This window comes from Puma concolor, chromosome B4 (assembly GCF_028749965.1).
Source record: "Puma concolor isolate L17-30 chromosome B4, mPumCon1.1.hap2, whole genome shotgun sequence".
Taxonomy (NCBI): Eukaryota; Metazoa; Chordata; class Mammalia; order Carnivora; family Felidae; genus Puma; species Puma concolor.
Genome location: NC_141673.1, coordinates 86,900,704 through 86,921,232, shown reverse-complemented (window position 1 = coordinate 86,921,232; position 20,529 = coordinate 86,900,704). Strand labels below are relative to the sequence as shown.

The 20,529-nt window shown below is 32.8% G+C and overlaps 1 protein-coding gene across 23 annotated transcripts in view; it reads right to left on the bottom strand.

The window, feature by feature from the left end:
* Positions 1-20,529, bottom strand: part of C2CD5 (C2 calcium dependent domain containing 5) — a 102,383-nt gene that overhangs the window by 44,545 nt on the left and 37,309 nt on the right. For 8 of the 23 annotated variants that reach the window (XM_025930852.2, XM_086713892.1, XM_086713893.1 and 5 more), the window contains exons 9-10: positions 15,899-15,984; positions 9,559-9,667 (exon numbers count right to left, since the gene is read on the bottom strand). In XM_025930852.2, coding sequence (XP_025786637.1) covers positions 9,559-9,667; positions 15,899-15,984 — 195 coding nt within the window. Of the gene's footprint in view, positions 1-6,746; positions 6,813-9,558; positions 9,668-15,253; positions 15,287-15,898; positions 15,985-17,914; positions 18,107-20,529 lie in introns of all 23 variants that reach the window. The other 15 variants (XM_086713877.1, XM_086713878.1, XM_086713883.1 and 12 more) reach the window with 7 other exon arrangements.

The following is a 20,529-nucleotide window of genomic DNA, read 5'->3' as shown; positions in this document are numbered from 1 at the left end:
ACTCTACATACCACTCGTGAAACTAGATACAATTTAGTCATTTGAAGCATATACAGCTGAGATGTGAAGGTCACAATTAAAAAACATTTCAGAGATGTCAAGAAAAAAAATCTTCACTTTAAATACCATGCTCCTCCAAATAATCTATAGAACTATTTATAATTATAAAAAGATCTCACTTTAGAGGATATTAAAATTTATGTACTATATAAATTATATTTCATACGATGTTGTATTTGTATTCTATGGGTCAAAACTCTTCATAGATAATATCACAAATCTTTTAATATATCCTTTTATTTATAGGCATGCACTGTGCTCTAGATCAATACCTCACTGATGCTTCTTTTAGAGGTACTGTCTGCACATTTGGGTTGACATCACAATTAATTTTTCTTTACTGTTACTTTTCTAGAGCATGGACATAGCTTGATATCTTGCCATCTTTTTAACATTTTGTCTTATTTCTGAAGTACAGGTAAAACTGGTAAAGATTCGTTAAAATGATAATAATAGCTTATATCTCAGAAAGTAAAGAAGTGAACAACTCAATATAATATGCCTTTATAAAACTTAGTCCCTTTGAGATTTTAGGCAATCACACACTTGCAACTAAGAAAAACTGACTACCTAAAGTGTTCAATTTAATTCTATTTTTACATAGCTCTGGAAGAGAATAATTCTTCCCTTGAGAATCTTTTAATCTAATTGAGAGAAAAGAAAATGGACAATTATTCAATCTAATTTTTAAATAAACGAGAGGAGATAAAGTGTTAGGTGGGCTCAAATGAACATTTTTAATACAACAATAATCTATCTTGTTAATGGAAGCATTAAAAAGCCACATTCTTAAACATCTTAAAGTAATATTCCAACACAAAACAACTCATTGAAGAACACAAATTTCCCTAATGAAATAGAAATTAGAGAGTTCAGGTTCAAGTGTGTATACCACCTCAAACTAGGTGGCGATTCAGTACCAACCTAGGAAGAACAGTCCCATCATACAGTAAGTGATGTGCAAATTCAGAGCAGACATCAAGTTGCAGTAATTTGGGATCTTAGGATGGTAGCTGGGATATAATCCGTGCTAGATCAAACTGGAGTCTTCACTATTCATAAAATAAGTCAGACACATAACTACTCCTTATCTGTGAGATTTCCCTCTTTATACATGGAGAGAAGATTACATATAACATTTACATACTATAATATTGTAATTAACATCCAGTATATTAGACATATAAAGAGTAAAATTTCAAAAATAAGGAAATTACATGTCTGACTTTTTCTTACAGATAATAAAGAATGGAGAGTAATTGGTATCCAGTTACATTATATGTAGACAGAAAAATTTGTATTACATTTACATGTTGCATTACATATAAAGAGAAGTTCACACATTATACATGCTATATTTACAAAGCCTTCTTGAACTTTATATATCTACTTCCTAAAACCCTTATTAAAATACTTAAAACCAAAGTCAGCTTAACTACTTTAGGCTTAGTTTTGCACATCTGCTTGTGAGTGCCTCTCAGATGGAGTAAAAAATAACTACTGAGATCATCAGTAGAATTCAAGTTCCAAGAAAGCCTATCTCCATTTAACTCCTTCTCCTCCTCCTCCTCCTCCTCCTCCTCTTCCTCTTCCTCCTCTTCCTCCTCTTCCTCTACACACACACACACACACACACACACACACACACACACACGCATGCACGCACAGCAAAACAGTGCAAGAAATAGCCTAGATTGGCTGTGCAAACAGGGTGTCTGCCCGGCTGAACAATCGTGTTCCCAATATCCAACATCATGTTCAAGACATGGTAGGCACACCACGAACATCCATGAATAAAAGATTTTTACTTACAACTGAAAAAAAAATTAGATTATCAGATTGATATATTCTATAAATATTTCCCTACACATTGGTTGACTCACATTTTGAATATGTTTAAAGCATATAAAATGTTTAAAGTAATAATTACACTTCTTTTTCTTGGTTTTGATTATTATCGCCCCCAAAGTAAATATTCTAAACAATTACAATTCAGATGAGTAACAAAAAAGAGTAACATTTTCTAAATTCAGACCACTAATCTAAAGCTTTCCTTAGCACTAGCAAAAGTTCATTTATTATAAGATTGAGAAAATCTTAAGTATAATACGTTCAAAAATCTACAATCTAAAATAATAAAATAGTGGTGCCCGTGTGGCTCAGTCGATTGAGTATCGGACTCTTGATTTCGGCTCAGGTCATGATCTCACGGTTCATGAGTTTGAGTCCGTCATGGGGCTCCACACTGCCAGCGCGGAGCCTGCTTTGGATTCTCTCTCCTTCTCTCTCTGTCCCTCCCCTGCTCGCTCTGTCTCTCTCTCAAAATAAATAAATAAACTTAAAAATCTTTTTTAAATAATAAAACTTCTAAAATATTCTCAAAAACAAAAGTTATCTAGTTTTAAACAAACTGTTTTACTAACTCAGTACTTGAAACATTCACTCTTAAAAATATTGTCTAAGTTTGGAAGCTCTTTCAAACTAGTACTTTTCAAACCACATTATATATCTATTTTATATTTCCTCTTGTTGCTTCCCGATAAAATATCTAAGCTCACATGCATCCTATATAAAAAAAGAATAACAAATTTTCATCAACTACACTGAGGCTATTGCTAATTAAAAATTATATCTGTACTCTATCCAGAAATACTTTCAGTGGTAAACTCAGAAGAGAGAAAAAAGAGATCATAGGCATTGAGAGACAATGAGCTAAGACTTTTTTTTTCAACGTTTATTTATTTTTGGGACAGAGAGAGACAGAGCATGAACGGGGGAGGGGCAGAGAGAGAGGGAGACACAGAATCGGAAACAGGCTCCAGGCTCCGAGCCATCAGCCCAGAGCCTGATGAGGGGCTCGAACTCACAGACCGCGAGATCGTGACCTGGCTGAAGTCGGACGCTTATCCGACTGCGCCACCCAGGCGCCCCGAGCTAAGACTTTTAAAATCTACTCTGAAAATATTTTTTTAACTCAACTTTCAAACAGACTTGGGTTTCCAAAAGATAGGACGCAAACGCTCACTGGGGCTTTAGACTTATAGCTGTGTAGGATAATCCTAATCTCTCTCTCAGCTCAAAGTTGCCAAGAGACAATTTCACTTGCCACATTTTACTAATGACCAAGTCCTGCTGATTTTACATTTAAAATATTTACAAATTTATGGTTAAGAGTGTAAGCCCTGAAGCCAGAGTAGTTAGGTTCATGTTGTAGCCCAACAACTACCTATTTTACTTTAGGAAAATTATTGTTTCATTTTGCTCATCCACAAAATAGGAAAAATGTCTACCTCAGAGCTGTGTTTTGAGAACTGAATGACCTACTACCATAAAGCACTTAGAAGAGTGCTGGGCACACAGTAAGTGCTCTATAAACTTTAGCTCTCCTATCACCACCAAATCCTAGGTCACTCATCTGGCCAGAAATACTACAGTCAACTAACTAGCCTCCCTATCTCTAGTCCTGCTGCCTTTAAATCCATTCTCCAGGGGTGCCTGGGTGGCTCAGTCGGTTAAGCGGCCGACTTCAGTTCAGGTCATGATCTCGCGGTCTGTGAGTTCGAGCCCCGCATCGGGCTCTGTGCTGCCAGCTCAGAGCCTGAAGCCTGTTTCAGATTCTGTGTCTCCCTCTCTCTGACCCTCCCCCGTTCATGCTCTGCCTCTCTCTGTCTCAAAAATAAATAAACGTTAAAAAAAATTTTTTTTAATAAATCCATTCTCCATGCTATAATCAATGATCTAATACAAATGTAACCATTGGATACCCTGTCTTATTCCTATGCCGGCCCTGTTCCTGGCATGTCACAATACAAGATTTGCACACGGTGTCTCCTCCTTCCTAGCAGCAAGATTCATCTTGTCTTTCTCAAAGTCTGTTACCAAGCCAGAAACATAAGAAGGAAGATAAGAAAAGATAATACTGTAATTTTAAAATAAATTCTCAGATAATTGAAGTTTTTTTTTTTCCTTCTTCCTGCTCCATAAAAATATTTTCTATCACTGTAGTTAACACAACCTAGGACAGCAAAGCAGTAGAAAAAAGGACACACACAAAAAAGCTGAACTAACCAAGACATTCTGTATTCAATGTCAAACAATAGTATGAAGTAACTATGTAAATATCAAACAAGTAATGGCTAGGATATTGTTTTGTAACACAGTGCTAAAGTTTCAGAACTACATTAAAAGGATGTAACAACATACCTCCAAATACACTGTCTGAAGTGTAAATGTTAATCTCTTATACATCCTTCAAACTGAGCTCAAGAATTATATCTCCACGCTTCCCTGCCACATAGTTACTTTATGCTGTCCTCTTTAGTTCTGTACCTTGTATCACATCACACCACACCACACACCCACACCACACCACACAATAAACCATTAACATGTTTTTCTAATCTCCCAGAATATGACCTTTTTGTGAAAACAGGGTTACTGGCATCTTTGCACACCTATCATCTAGCAAACTGGCACAAAATAAACTCTAATAAATGCTTGCATATCATATTTCATGAGATACTATTGTGTGATTAAAAATGTTTTCCTATATCTTTCCACATTTTAATGTTTCTGAAATAAGAATGTCTAATAGTTAATATATTTAACATGGTAGTATTTCCTTCTCTTTCCTCTTGGGAAGCTATCATTAATTGATGATACCTTACATAATAAATGGTGTCAGAGAATCCAGGAAATACAATATTGATGAATAATTTCTCACATTAATAAAAATTATATCAACAATTATTTTTTTTTTACTGATGTGGCCAATTATTGATTTTCTACAGTAATATAGGATAATAATGGCTAAATATTCCCTAAGTACAGAGAAGAATACATAAATGATTTGAATACATTTATCATATTTTTGTTCAGAATTATATTATTTTTCCTAAACTAATATGAAAATCAGTCTGACTTCTGAGTATGTTCCACTACCATAAAGATTCTAATATCTTAGTCAAAAGCACAGAACTATGAGAACATTAAACTGAAAGTGTCATCTTATCTTTTTTTTTTTTTCTTTAAGATTTTAAAATAATCTCTGCACCGAACAGGGGCTCAAACTCACAACCCCAAGATCAAGAGTCACATGCTCTACTGACTGAGCCAGGTGTCCCTTATGTTCTTTTAATATTTCTGTAATTCATATCCATCTTTTTTTCATACACTTACTACCTGACTTTATTTTAAATGATGGCAAGATATACTCTTTCCTCAACCGTGTTTCTCCTTGCCAAATTCTGTAATTCTGCTTACAGGCAACAAAGTTATTAGAGCTATAAGATTTAACTGCTTTTCTACTTTCCAAGACTGTTCTATCATCTAACACACATCTCACTCTAAACATGTTTGCCCTGACAAATTTTAAGCTCCTTAAATTATTAATGATCACTCTGTTCCCAATGTCCTTTCCCTACATAATTAGGCTTTTTCTCTTCCTATTCACTAATCTGCTTAATTTTTAAAAATATATTATGTTTATTAAATGAATCCAGCAGGGTATTTTTCCCACTAAAAACCAAGTATAACATATTCCATTCAAAATTATTATTTTAATTTTAATCAGTGTGATAATATACTGGCAAAAACTTGGACAGGAAATAGAGGTAATTTCCCTGACGACTTACCAATTGATAGTCTGCAAAGATTGGACCTTATCAGATTGTTTACTAGACTGAACTTAGGTAAATCTGCATGATTAACATGAGTTACTTCAGAGTCGAACATGTGTTACTTACATCAGAACTTACATCCTGGGCTCCTAAGAACAAAAAAGTTTACAATATTGAAAAGATTATGGGATATTATCTAAAAGGTGAGCCTCTTAGTGTCTTTGTTTCTCTGTAAATAGATATACTTTCTGACACAAAGAACTGGTAAAATTCTTTAGGCAAAATACCAGCTTCTGATACTGAATCAAAATGGTTCCATTATTTAATTCCACAAGTAACATAAAAATTTAGATATTTATATTAAGAGAATATGCTTTTATCAAAAAGAAAAATTGGCTTTGACTCTAAACCACATCATCAGCTGTAAGGTTATCTTAGTTTCTCTAAAAGCTACAAACTATATCCACAAGTAAAATTACTTAAAAAGAAAATTATATTCTCACATGGAAGGGGAAGGAAGGGAGCTCATGAAAGCTGTTCATCCCCCCCAAAATCTCTTACTTGCCAAATTTTGAAACATTTCTAGAATTATAAAAAAAATGGTAATAGTTGTACTTTCATAGTATTTATGGAATACTAAATATATTCAAACCTAAATAAAGTTTAAACATACTTTAAGTTTATCAAGTCTAGCCATTTAATACTAATATTTAACAATTAATATTTCTTTAATCATAAAGCTAATGTCTATCTCATTTACCTTATATGAAGAAACTATCCAAAATGTAATAAATATAATTTAAATTTAGCATTCTGAAAGCTAATTACCTAACATAAGCCATTTATAATTTATGGTATTTCTATGGTTTTGGTTAATTCATTTTAGTTAACACATTTTTATATTTGCATTTCCATGGGAACTGTAAGAGTTATAACATATGTACTGCAGAATGTGTCTGTATAACTGAATTGATATTAAATCTATTTAATCTAGAACATTTCTAAAAACTTCACTGAGCTGCCATAATTTTTGTCAGCATATGTAGTACTGAATGACCATCAAAATACCTGAATTGAAACTATTCCAGTCTAGCAGTTTGTAAGATCTTGTGTTACCCATAATTCCGACAAAGGCTGAGTTCAAAACAGCAAATTAGTAGATCAGTTTTAGGTGCAGAATAGTAGGAAAAAAACAAAACAAAAAAAAAGAACACTACAAACAAGAACACAATTGACAATACCACTTGACAGGAACTGGAAAGACACAGACAGCAGAGTTAATAAGAAGTAGAAATAGAAAGAGAAGAAGGAGCATGCTATCATAATCTAACATTAACTAAAGTCTAATTGTTTGAGATAATGACCTTGATTTTTAAAACCACCCCATTCTTTTCCTTGTTGTATATATCATGTTTGCTTAATATTTAACAAAGGAGAAAATTCTAAAAGAACTCCAAGATAATAATCCATAGTAGCAGGTGGTAGTGGTTTTAAAATAAGATTTTTTTTCCTTCTACACTCAGTGTAAAATGAAAATTTCCCGTACTCACTAGTCAAAAAATAACTGCAAGATTGATTTGAGAGTGCAAATACAGCACTTTTAACATTAGCACATGCATTTCAATCCATTGTAAGTTTCTCTCAGCAGAGTAACTCAGTGTCATAAAATTAATACATCATCATCATGGTAGATGCTAATCTAGGTTCTTTTTGTTTCAACATTCAGCGTTTTTCAACAAATTAAATCCTTTTCATAAATAATTATGAAACATTAAGAACATTAAAAAAAGTTCTTAAGAAAATGTCCTTTTTTAATGCATAATACCTACATAAAACAACCCCAAAAATGTGTATTTATATCAAAACAATGTAATATTGAAACCATTAGAAATATAGCTGATTTGTATTTAACTGAAAATAAAACAAAATTAAAATATAGCTTATATATCATGAAAGAGCATTTATATATCTATGCCCATAACCTTTTGGGAAACAGCATATTAGTAACTGAAAATTTTTGAATTTTCATGTGAATTGAAAAAATTTCTGAAAGGGAAGGAAAGGAAGAGAATGCGTAAGCTGATAATTACAATACACAAATTATATTCTGTAATAAGGAATACTGTTTTCTTCCCTGGGCCTGGATTCTTACATTTCTCACACCACTAGAATAAACTGGCAAGTATGATAAACCGTAAAAAAGAGTTTGTTGTAAAAAGCAATGTGATTTTAAATATAGCTCTTTACTTAACTTATTTAAATAACCCTTGTTTGTTCTCCCAGACTCTATAGCTTACTCAGAGTACATGGAAGCAACAATAAAATAAAAATGTTTTCAGTAAACAGAAGATATCACCAACAGTTAAATATACTCCTGAAACCATGTTTGGAGCTTATGAGTGGGTGCCAGCTATCAAAATATTTGAGTCAATGGTACATAGAAACACAGGTAACAAGCCTTGGGTCACACAGTTAATGTCAGGTATATTAACTCAGTATTTCCTTGCACTTTCGAAATAATTCAAGTTCCCAAACACAAAGATACGGAACTTGCAGTGTCTTCAATGTCTCAATACATTAAACTGGCATCATTCATATATAGAATGCCTTTAATTACTGCAGAATATACAATACTACGTTAAGAAAAGACCTCAAACTGGCCAGAAAAAATAAGGAACATCGGAAAAAAAATAATAAACCAGAGAAGAAAGAGAGAAGACTAATGCTTAAAGTATGTATTTGTTCAGCTTCAGAGTTAAATAATCCTAGCTACTATTGCTCTCCTAAAATCTCATTCAGGGTCTGGAAAAAATTCCATTCTGTTTCTCTACAACTATTAACTCAAATGACATCAAACCACTTTTACTGCTTTTTTAATTAAAAAAAAACTGCATTAACTTTTTCTTTTTTAATTTAAAAGGATGGTAATGCTCTGTATCCTCAAAATCACTATCAGCAATGTTTCACATAAAATAGTTTCAAAGCATTTTATTCCTTTTGTAGCTGTCAGTACAAGCCTCAGGAAGAGGTTATTGGAAGTGACAATTCAAAATTTTCAAAAGCATGTATGCATATGTGCCAAATAAGAATACTAACATAACTTAGGTCTAAGGTATATCATCAAAATAATAAGTGGCTTGAATGAGTTATGGGAATCCAGTCAATGAGAGATGCAAGAAAACGCTCCAAACAGAAAATTTCTACCACACTTTTCATGCTTATTTTATATTCAGAAAAACCACCAAAGCATTCCTAATCCAAGGGCCTGAAACTGAGACTGGTTTGAGGCCTTTCTTTTACAATCATGGCCCCATGTTTTAAAAGAAGTGGCCTACTCTTCTTACCTGTTTGCTTATATAGAACAAATAGCTACAGAAAAGAGGTCTTTTCTCTACGAGAAAGCAGACAGCACTTTTTTTTTTTAATTCTTAGACAATACACAATGTTTACAATTAAATTTCAAAAGAACACTTGCTTTTAGGAATAAGGAAATTACTAAAATAATCCACAAAGAGTTACTGCTAATGAAAACAATTAACATCTTAAGATAAGGGCTGCAATTGTCAAACTGTAAAAAATTTATTATCTGGGTCAAATAGCAGACTCAGAAGTTAATTTAAGGATTCCCTCAAAGTGTTAACTAGGCCAAAAATGAATCAAAATTTGTTTTATATAAAAAAGCAACTAAAATGTACTTCTACTTATTTGATTATTTTTAATTAAGATTACTAGAAATACTTAAAGCAACATGTGCCAGTTTATACTTTCATTTTCATTTCTCTTTTCAGATAGATTTGATTCTTTAAAACTATAAAAATCAATTTTAATAACCACAGTTAAAGCAAATGAAACACTGAAAACAAACTCTTAAAGAACATACCAGGATTGTGGATGCGGTCCAAAAGCTTCACAGAACGTGCACTAACAACACCCCCAACATGCACGAGAAATCCAGGAGGAAATGCCGTCAAGGTAAAAAATGGAAATTCCTAGTAGAAAGAATGGGGGAAAAATATAACTGACCATGTGCAAAGTACAAAAAATGTGCTTGTTAAAAAGCCTGACCCCTTTAGATTATATGCATATTGTGAGATATGAATTCTATCCGTTAACAAAAGGCTACCAGTTATATCTCACTCATGCTTTGTAATTAAAAGTTTCCTTGGATGTTTGGAGTTCCTAATCCATTTTCCCATATATATATATATATCATGTTACACAGAATCCAAACACTCTTCTTATCAATTCTCAATGAGGAAAAAAAAAGAAAAAAGGTTCTCAGAGTTCCAGTTTGAGATATGTGAACACACTCTTCCTTTCTCTCAATCTCTTACACTGATGCAAAAATCACAGTGAGATGAGGGGATTCCCCTGCCCTTCTACTTCGGGTCTGCTTTGCAGTGGGGCAGACACCTCCTCACATACACACACCCAATTCCAGGCTACTGGTAAAGACTCTGAAGGACTGGTGCAAGAGATCTACAAGAATGTGGGACTGAAGGAGGAGTGAGAGAATGTGCAGTGTGGGTTAAGAGATTCACAGAAAAGTGAAGGACAAATACCAAGTTGAAGTGGGCAGAGAATCACTGTGTGAGATTATTTACTCTATCAACAACGAGCAGCAGGAGAAAACTTAAGTACACAAATGTATATTAAGGAAAAGGGAGAAGTATGCAGATGACAGCAAGGGAGGCAATAAAATTCCACAAGTTCTTCCAAGTTTTATTCTCCCCTTCTCTCTCAGGGATATCTTTCAATCTCATCAATACAGAGGCAAGAGAGAAATGGTAGAGAAAGGAAATACATTGAAATAGCACCAGGAAGAAAGGGGAGCTCCAGTGGCTCTCCAAATATGGAGGCATCTCATATTACACAAACTGGATGCAAGAAAAGGAAAATTAGTATCCAACTCAAATGGCTACAAGATTAACATAAATCACTTAAACAGAAATCACTTACCAGTAGCCTCAGCTATTCAGAACATAACTTAGAACTGGAAAATAAGCCAACCAGAACTCTCAACAGTCAAAAAAGAACTGTTATCGTTCCAAGTACTAAAGGTTATGTATTTGATTCATAAGAGATCCCTATAGATCATATCCATACTATGACATACAGTTATTATAAATATACAATTATAGGAACGTATTTTAAAATCTATCAGTATCTTTTTTTTCTGGACAACAGCAGATTAAATGCAGCAAATGAAAGCTGGGAGATAAAGAGATACAGAGTACTACTAGAAGCAAGCACATTAAAAGCAGCAAGTACCGACTGAGTGCTTAAAGCATGGAGAATACAAACTCACCAAAGCATAATTCACAAAGCACAGCAACTTGGAGTCATTTAGCACAAAGGCAAACAGTCCTGCACACTTCAGTAACCCATTAAGATATAGTATAAAATAATATATACATATGTGTCTATATCTATAGACACACATGAATTTAGAAATAAATTCAGACAGAATTTGTAAGGAATCTTTAAATTAACAAGGGTAAGAAAAACTTAGGCTACATTAAAAAAAACTAAAAATCAATCTATGGAAATGGATAGGTTTGGCCCACCTGATAGGCAAAAGGAAAACCATGAAAAGATAGGAGAACTTCAATTACATTACTATAAAATGTTTAGTCAAAATACCTCCTTACTTCCAATTGAACTTTTTAAATGTAAGTTTTAAATGGGAAATATATAAGTAAACTTACGCTATGAGAAATTTAAGTATTTTAAGTATTTAGGCCTCTAGAATTTTTGTTTTTCAACTTTAAGTACACAGTTTTTAAATTTTCTCAAAATACTGAGGTCAAAGTATAAAAAAAACACTTTGCATTTAATCTTTATACTTAAACACTTTGAATATTCTGGACAAGAGACACTGGAAATAAAATTTTTTTTTTTTGCTTTTTTTTTTTTTTTTTTTTTTTAATTTTTTTTCCCAACGTTTATTTATTTTTGGGACAGAGAGAGACAGAGCATGAACGGGGGAGGGGCAGAGAGAGAGGGAGACACAGAATCGGAAGCAGGCTCCAGGCTCTGAGCCATCAGCCCAGGGCCTGACGCGGGGCTCGAACTCCCGGACCGCGAGATCGTGACCTGGCTGAAGTCGGACGCCCAACCGACTGCGCCACCCAGGCGCCCCTGGAAATAAAATTTTTATAAGCTACATGAAAAGCTGTACTTCCTTCTAAAACTAAGAAATAAGTTAGGTAAATTGACATATTAGAAAACATGTGCATATAAGAATTTAGGTAAGGGGTGCCTGAGGCTGAGTCGGGTAAGCATCCGACTCTTGATTTTGGCTCAGGTCATGATCTCACAGTTCGTGAGTTCAAGCCCCATATTGGGTACAGCCTGCTTGGGATTCTATCTCTTCCCCTCTCTTTCTGCCTCTCCCTTGCTCATGCCCTCTCTCTCAAAATAAAAGTAAAAATAAAAATAATTTTTTAAAAATAACTTCAAAAAAACAAAAAAGAATTTAGAGAAGTATAAAAATGAACCTAAATGATTTTTCTACTTGAGATTCTGACTCTTCTCCCAAATTCCAGAAGACAGATAAAGGGATAAGAGGGAAAGCATCATACTAGAGCTGGTGGTCATAGCAGAAAAAGTAGGGGAACGGCTGCCCAAAGACATGGACACCCACTCTGCCAATTTAAACTCTCCTACACGTCCCCAGTTGATCCAATCAGCACACCTACTCTAACACCCAATATTTAACCTGGCGTAAAAAAAAAATGGCATTGTTATGGAACCAAAATGACATTTTTAGATAACTCTCTCATAAGAACTACAGATGAACCTACAGAGGACTGTTAAATACCTATCATCTCCACCCCCATCACCAGTGACTACTATGGCATACTTACAAAGTGCCAGCCCTCTGCAAAGTATCTTAAAATTATGCTTTATAATCTTTCCCACACCCTAAAGTAAGAGTTAAGAGGGCCTAGACTCTACACGAGCAACAAATCTTATCATATGGCTTCTTGTCATTTTTTATTAAAACAGTGAGGCAAGGAGCTGGTTTTAATCTCTAGTCTATCATAACACCTGATGAATTTATAGGTTTTGTTCCATTGAAAAGAACAGCTTCTGGGGCGCCTGGAAGTGCCTGACTTAACAGTTAAGCATATGACTTCGGCTCAGGTAATGATCTCACGGTTGGTGAGTTTGAGCCCTACATCAGGCTCTGTGCTGACAGCTCAGAGCCTGGAGCCTGGTTTGGATTCTGTGTGTCTCTCTCTCTCTCTCTGCCCCTCCCCTGCTCAGAGACCACAGAAGACGTTTTCTCTGAAGAGTCCTAATATTTAAAGTGCCTTCCCTTGTGCTACCTAGGTAAGAATTCATATGTTGATATTTTGACATAAGCCAAGTGCATACAGTATAAATCTATTTAATACTATGTGTCCAAAGACAGGCTAGTTGGAAAATCTGGAAACACAATAGGAATAATTTTTTAACATTTAAATAGGATTTTTCTTAAAATATATTTAAATCATTTATTTTTTATCAAATATATTTTTTATTATCCTGAGATACCTTGGTCAATAAAACCCCATGCCAGGTTCCTACTATGATTTATTGCATAATTTTACTCAACTTTTGCAAAGATCATAATTTATCAAAAGAGTTTGCTTTATATCAATGTTTCCCAAAGTATGTTCCTCACTAGCAGGTATTTTAAGTGGAATATTCTATTGTAAACTATATTTGGAAATACTAGGTTAAACCAAGTCAACTAGGTTTCTTTACTGAAGAAAAATATACATCTCAGCATCTGAAAAGTAACTTCATTTTTCCTAGAGGTGAAAGAAGAGTCATACTGAAAAATAAATCTATTTGCTTTACATCAAATAGTTCATAGGTAGAACCTAAATTTAAATAAAACTTTTATCTCTATATCTTATCTCCTAGTAATCTGACACCTATCACCAAGATCTTGTCAAGTTATTTTTTACTGATTTTGTGAAAGAAAAAAGATAACATTTTTATTTTTGATAACTGCTACTTGAATAACTCATTAAATAAAAGATGCTGGACAAAGTTTCTCAAGAAAAAAAAAAAAAGCCATACAATTTATTAAGGGTGGCAAAGGGTAGAAAAGAATATTTTAAAAATGAATATAAAAAATGGTATATCATATGTGCAATTTGATCTAGTATTCAAGTTGGCAGAGTTAAGGCATATCTGAACTCATATGGGGAGAATTCTTCATACTTCTGTACAAATCTTTCCCAAAACAAAGACATACATACTAGTGGTAGCCACAGCTTTTTAGGAAAGCTAAAGATCATAATGCTTGTTCTATTTTTTTATATACCCAGGATAGAGAGGTAGTTTCCTAAACTCAAGTGACTACTGCAGGGTTAGGTAACATAAATATATTGCCAACTCAGGTTTTACAAAGTTGTAAATGAAAACTAGAGTTTTCCCACATCTTTACCATTAATTCCATGAAGAGTATCTAATAATGTATGCCTCATGTAGTAATGTGTCCAAAACTTTAAGAATGTTTAAAACCATATTTGAAAACATAAATTTTATCCAAACTAAATCTAAAATAGTTTTAACTGATTAGTATTTTCTTTTCTTTTAAAGCTAGGTGTTTTCAAAAGTTCCTAATATAGATAATGAAGTCACAGGCACAACATACAGGCAAAATCTCACATCAAACATCAAGGCAACCCAAATTTTTCTGTTCTTGTGAATTCTAGAACGATAATTACAGGAAATGCTCCTTGTGTAAGGGACTCTGTAGAGAGTGTAATACTGGGAGTGGGGGAGGAGGAAGAGCATTCTAGCCTAAAAAAATGAGAAGTGAACACGCACACCTTCACTCTGACCCTCTTCTCCGTGTTTCTAGTCTTTTTCTATATTTGGTTTTAACAAATGGTTTGAATGGTTAAGTGGGCTTTTGCAGGAGAGTAGTAGCTGGTATGCCTGCAAGGTGTGAAAGTAGCTCAAAGGCAATTGCTGCCTGATAGGTACAAAGCAAACAACTGTGTGCAGCTAAAGTCTCATCCTTCTGCTTAGCTCAGCTCTCCTCTTCCCTAGCCTTGTCTAAAGGGCAAACAGTGCATACAGGTACTTCCAGCACAGGAAAGAAAGTCTAAAAAAAGTCTAAAAAAGAAGTTGTTATATTGTTTGTAATAATAGGATCTGAAAAAAAACTATTCTCAAAAGCTAAAACTCTAGAGAAGAAATACCTGTGTTTTATAGAATGCATTCTTTTGTAGGTATTTACTATGTTTTATCTTTTTTTTGTAATGCTAGTATAAAATGGAACATGTAAAAGAAAATTCTATAAATGCTTATAACTTCCAAATCAGACACAATGAAAGCTATGAACTATGCCTTAAAATAACTGACATAACATATAAGTAATCATGCACTGCATTAAAGAGAAAAAAAATGAGCCTCATAGTGCTGATAAATTTTTTAAAATTGCATTACAGAAAGAAAAAAAGCTGGCAACATTTGTTAAAGCTTAAATAAAACTTAAATGATCAAGATTAAAACTAGAAAAGCTACCAATACAAGAAACAGGCTCTCACACATGTTCAGAAACATACCCGCCTTCTACAGAACCTATGAGGCGATCCTCCCTTAGCAATGAAGTTTATACAAAAAACAAAAAATAAAAAGAGAAAAATCATCCAAAAATTTTAACTATTCATTTTCCCATTTAACATTGTTAATTAAACATTAAACTTATAATAATTAAAGAGATGTATTCACATACCAAATAACCACAATGTTTAGGTTAATCTGTAGAAATACGAATCTGTGCATTTTTTACCCCTAAGAGATTGGCCACCCATAAGAATAATTTTAGCATATAAACATATTAATATATTAAAGAATTATTTTAATATAATACAACTAAAATATTATTTCTGAGAAAACTCTATTTCCTTTTATATACTATAATTTTAATGCAAAATTAGAAATGACTTCATCATTCAATGGATATTTCCAAATAGACTATTTCTAATAAAAGACTGGAGGACAAAACAAAAAAGTTACAGAACTATTCCAAATTAAAAGTAATTATTCATAAACAAATTACTTTGATACCTTAAATAAATTATGGACTGCAAAATTACATTATAGGTACATGATCAAAACTAGCTTATGGAAGTAAGTTAAAAATGCATGGAAGCATACTAAAAAACACATTAACAGTTTAAGAATAAAGAATGTTGAGCAACTCTTACCCTTTGTTCCAGTGCTGACTGAGTCTGTTGTCTTAAAAGAGCTTTAAACGGCCCCCCTTCTTTTCCAGCACTACCACTTCCCATTCCTACAGAACATTGGTACATAAATAACAACCAGAAAACAGCTATAGAAACAAAGTTTCAATTGCATTCATCTTCATAAATATCATGAGTCGAAATCTATTAAAATGATCCAAACTTTAAAGTACTTCATATAGCATGTATTTTACTCAATTTTATTCACAAAGTTTTCTTTAGAAGCAAGATGTCAAAGCCATACTGATCACCATTGGTTCTAGACTCAATTTGTTCTAAACCTTATTTTTTTAATTATGGTAATGTGATGAATTTTTGTATAATAGTCAACTTTGAAAAGTTGAGTCTTCTAATATAAAATAACCAAGATATTACCAATTACAGTGAGCCTTGAACAACATGGATTTGAACTGCACGGGTTCACTTACACGTGGATTTTTTTCCAGTAAATACAGTAGAGTACTGTAAGTGTACTTCCTCTTCCTTATGATTTTCTTAATGACATTCTCTTTCCTCTAGCCTATTTCACTGCAAGAATACAGTATATAATACATATGTACAAAATACGTGTTAATCAATTATTTATGTTATTAATAAGGCTTCCAGTCAAAAATAAGCTATTAATAGTTACACTTTGGGGAATCAGAAGTTATAAGTTTATGTCAGCTTGTCCAGGGGTGTGTTGTTCAAGGATCAACCGTCCCTCGCTATGCTAACAATTTAAGAATACTAAAAGAATGTTTAAAAGTAAATACAGAGAGGATAAGCACTAATTGTGCTCACTTAAAATATTCCAAAATTCTCTAAAGAGCATGAGTTTTAGGCAATTTTGAAATATAGTTGTATCTATTTTCTGATAACTTCCCATTCCTAAATATATCGTTCATGACAAAACACTATTAACATTCATAATTTTTAATAATCATTTGTAAAAACCAACATAAAAGTATTTTTAAAAAGTAAAAATCACAGACATATAATAGACACATCACAAATGTACATAGTTATGGATGAAAGAATATTTCCCAAGCTCTTAGATGTATTTTTTTAAAGACTTAATTTTTCATTTCTTTCCCTACTTTAATTTTATTCTTTTGATAATACCAATAGACCAATTATGGTCAAAGAATTATAGAAAGCAGGGGATAGGTGAGAAACTAACACTCTACAGACTGGAATTAACAGTTCAATCCCACCTTTTCAAAACTGAAGATACATACAGTCAGATTTACTGCAATGACTTCAAAAAGGAACTAATTTACCTTTACATTTTTAGCTGTTCTTGGATAAGGAAACAAATGTTAGCATGTGTATAGTCCCATTCTGTTCTTTAAAAATAAAAAAGAAACGTATTTTTCTTTTAGTAACCCAAACATGATTTTGAGAGACTATACAATACTAAACATAGAAATGAAACTAAGATCTTTATATGAAGCATACTGAAAGCCATAAAATAAAATGTAATCTTGTAGAGATAAAACATAAGAAAATACAGCAGAATAATTTGAAAATTAATGCAATGGACAGAAAAAAAATGGATAATGAAAGAATACCACCAAAATGAGACTTAAACTGATTCAAACAATAATTTACTAATGTAACCATATGGCTTAGCAACATGATGGTGCAGGTCCAAAGTGAATGGAGTTGGTGTGAAGGGAAAGAAAGTAAAGCATCTAAAACAGAAACTCTAGTAATGAGAACCTAATAATCATTGGAAATATACAGATCTATGTCCTCAGACATATAATTTTTTAGTATATAAAATAATTTCAGCAGAATATTCATAATTATCCATCAAGTAATCCTCAATCACATCCTCACGATCATTCTAATCATTTAACTCTGTCCACCAATAAGAAAAATAAGAAGTATGCCCTGTATAAAACACCCAATACTTCTTTACAATATGAAATAATTAATCATTTTAAAAGTGATTTAGAATAAAGGGATTAAAAAGCTGACATAATGTGATCCTACCAGAAGCAGCCAGGAACAGCTCTTCACTGAAAGAAACACTTTTCCTCAGAACTGGGCTGACAAGGCTAGAGTGATGAGGGGGAAGGCTAGACTCCGAGAGGAGGAGACAGGACTTTTTAAGATGAAGGGAACCACAAGAGAGAGAGGGGGAGCTGGGACACAGGTAAATCCTAGGCCCCTGTGGGTAAGGTGCTGTAGAGGAAAGTAGCAGAGAAAAGATGCAGATTCAGAAGATGATCAGAAAATGCAGGATAAGGAAAGCAATGATGAAGCAAAACATAACAGTAAAAATGAATTTTAAAATGCTTACATAAATTACACTAAGCATAGGAAGTCATTAGCAAGACCATCTACCCAACATAATATAAATAAAAGGCATAGTCTAAAACTTAGCAAAACTTTTACAAACTCCACATTCATTAAAATTTTTTAAATCAGGATTTAAATTAGAATTTTATGCCATTCTAATCACTTTGAGATGATTTCTCAAAAACACTTAAATTACCTGCCCTTTTTTTTTTTGCTTAAGAATGCATAAAGTTAAAATGTGCACTTCATAAATTTTTAAAGCCAGAAACTTGTTGCCTCAAATACAAACATCATTTAAAATGGCAAAGTTCAGTTCTTCAAATGTTACTAAAATATATCACTTATGAGTATTTTAATTGAATACCCATAAAAAAAGCAAATGACCACATTAAACAGTTGCCATCATTAATTAAAAAAATATAGACATTAGCTTCTTTCTATCCAGATTTGAGATATATGTTACTACTTTTCTTTTTCCTCTAAATTTTAAATGCTAAAGTCTGATCATAACACTGCATTTACAAAGACTTTCATACCTAAGGTGCAAATACTCTCTAGATTACAAAAACTACAAATGGTTAAAAGCCTGATTTTTTTTTTAAAGTAAAAAATTAGCTTGAGTCAGCTGTCAAATCAATATCTTAACACTAGTATTCTAAAATTCCATTCCTACTGGTTGAGTACTTGGGAAAAAATATGAAAATAAAACCTGGTAAAATGTCAAAAATTAGAAACTATAGAAATAAATCAGTATGAATTTTTTTAAATGATACCTACATGAAAAATAGATGATAGCTTTAACTACAAATAGAAAAACAACTTTCTCAGTCTAAAGCTTTATTAACTTATTCTATTTCTGGCTCCCCAGTTTACATAAATCAATCCTAGTCACCTTATCTCCACTATTTCTCAAGAGACTGATTTTGTATATAGGTAAATTTGAAGGCAGAGAAACATGAAATACATGCTCAATTATAGTTTTAGAAGTTTTACAACAATCATAATTTTGCCATTTCAGATCTCCTCTGGAACGGCCCTCAGGAATATTCAAAGATATTTAGGGACTCATGATAAAGCCAAAAGACTAAAAATTGCTAATGTTCTATAAGTATGCTACTAAAAATAGTGAATAGCATATGATAGTAGCAAAACAAAATAATTTATTTAGAGGCAGCTGATGAATATAGACATATATGAGAATAATAACTATTATACATAAATCTTTAAAAACTAAAGCTTTGGAGCTAGAAAATAAAATGCAATAAAGTTTTCATTGATAATACAATTGCCTAAGAGAAAGCTAAGAGAATCTGATTCAGTTAATTTCTTACTTCATAATCTTTTCATACTTGGACTTTTCGGTGAATTAAAGAAAAGGAAACAGAAAGACCAAGAAAATATTTTCAAAAATTTATCTGGGGGGGGCACCTGGGTGGCTCAGCCTGTTGAGAGTCCGACTCAAACTCAAGTCTTGATCTCATGGTTCCTGAGTTTGAGGCCACATCCGGCTGGCTGCCGTTGGCGGCAGCAGAGAGCCTACTTGTTTCAGATCCTCTGTCCCTTCTCTCTCTGCCCCTCCCCCACTAGCGCTCTCTCTCAAAAATAAACATTAAAAAAAATTCATTTGTGGTATGGCAAAGAAAAATGAAAACAAGAATACTGAAAAAGTAACAAGGAATATGCAAATAGCCAGCAGTCAAAGCCTGAAAAACGTTTTTAGGAAAACTTATTCTTCAAATACTATCTAAATCTCCTTGTTTTGATAGGCATGAATTTGAAGGCCTGAATCTCATCCTTTATTTAAAAATAAAAAATTTTCACTTAAGTTTGAATGGTTCAGTTTTTACGGCATAAATATGGTTAAGATGCCACAATCCACAGCATCAATTACTATAAAGTATCTCAAGATTTTTAGATGTTATTCATATTACGTATATAAAAATAAAGCTATTCTTTTCAAATAATTAGGTATTCATATTTATCTTCCTCACATTTTGTGACTACATTTATAAAAGTAGATACTAAATCTACAGGCTTTCTTTTTAATGCCCTTTCTTTATAAGTAGCATTGGTTTTGGAATTGGATTGCTTTTCACTGTTTTCATAAAATCTGGGATCATTTCATAAATCTCTTGCCTAACACACAAAAGGTTATTAACACTGATAAAAACAACACAAGAACTATACAAAATGTCTTCATCAATCTGGAGAGAAAACTGTAAGACAAAGATAGTATTTACAAAAATTGCTAACTACTAACCTTTTGATTTTTGTATTTTACTTTTCTTAACAATACTGTTTTAAAG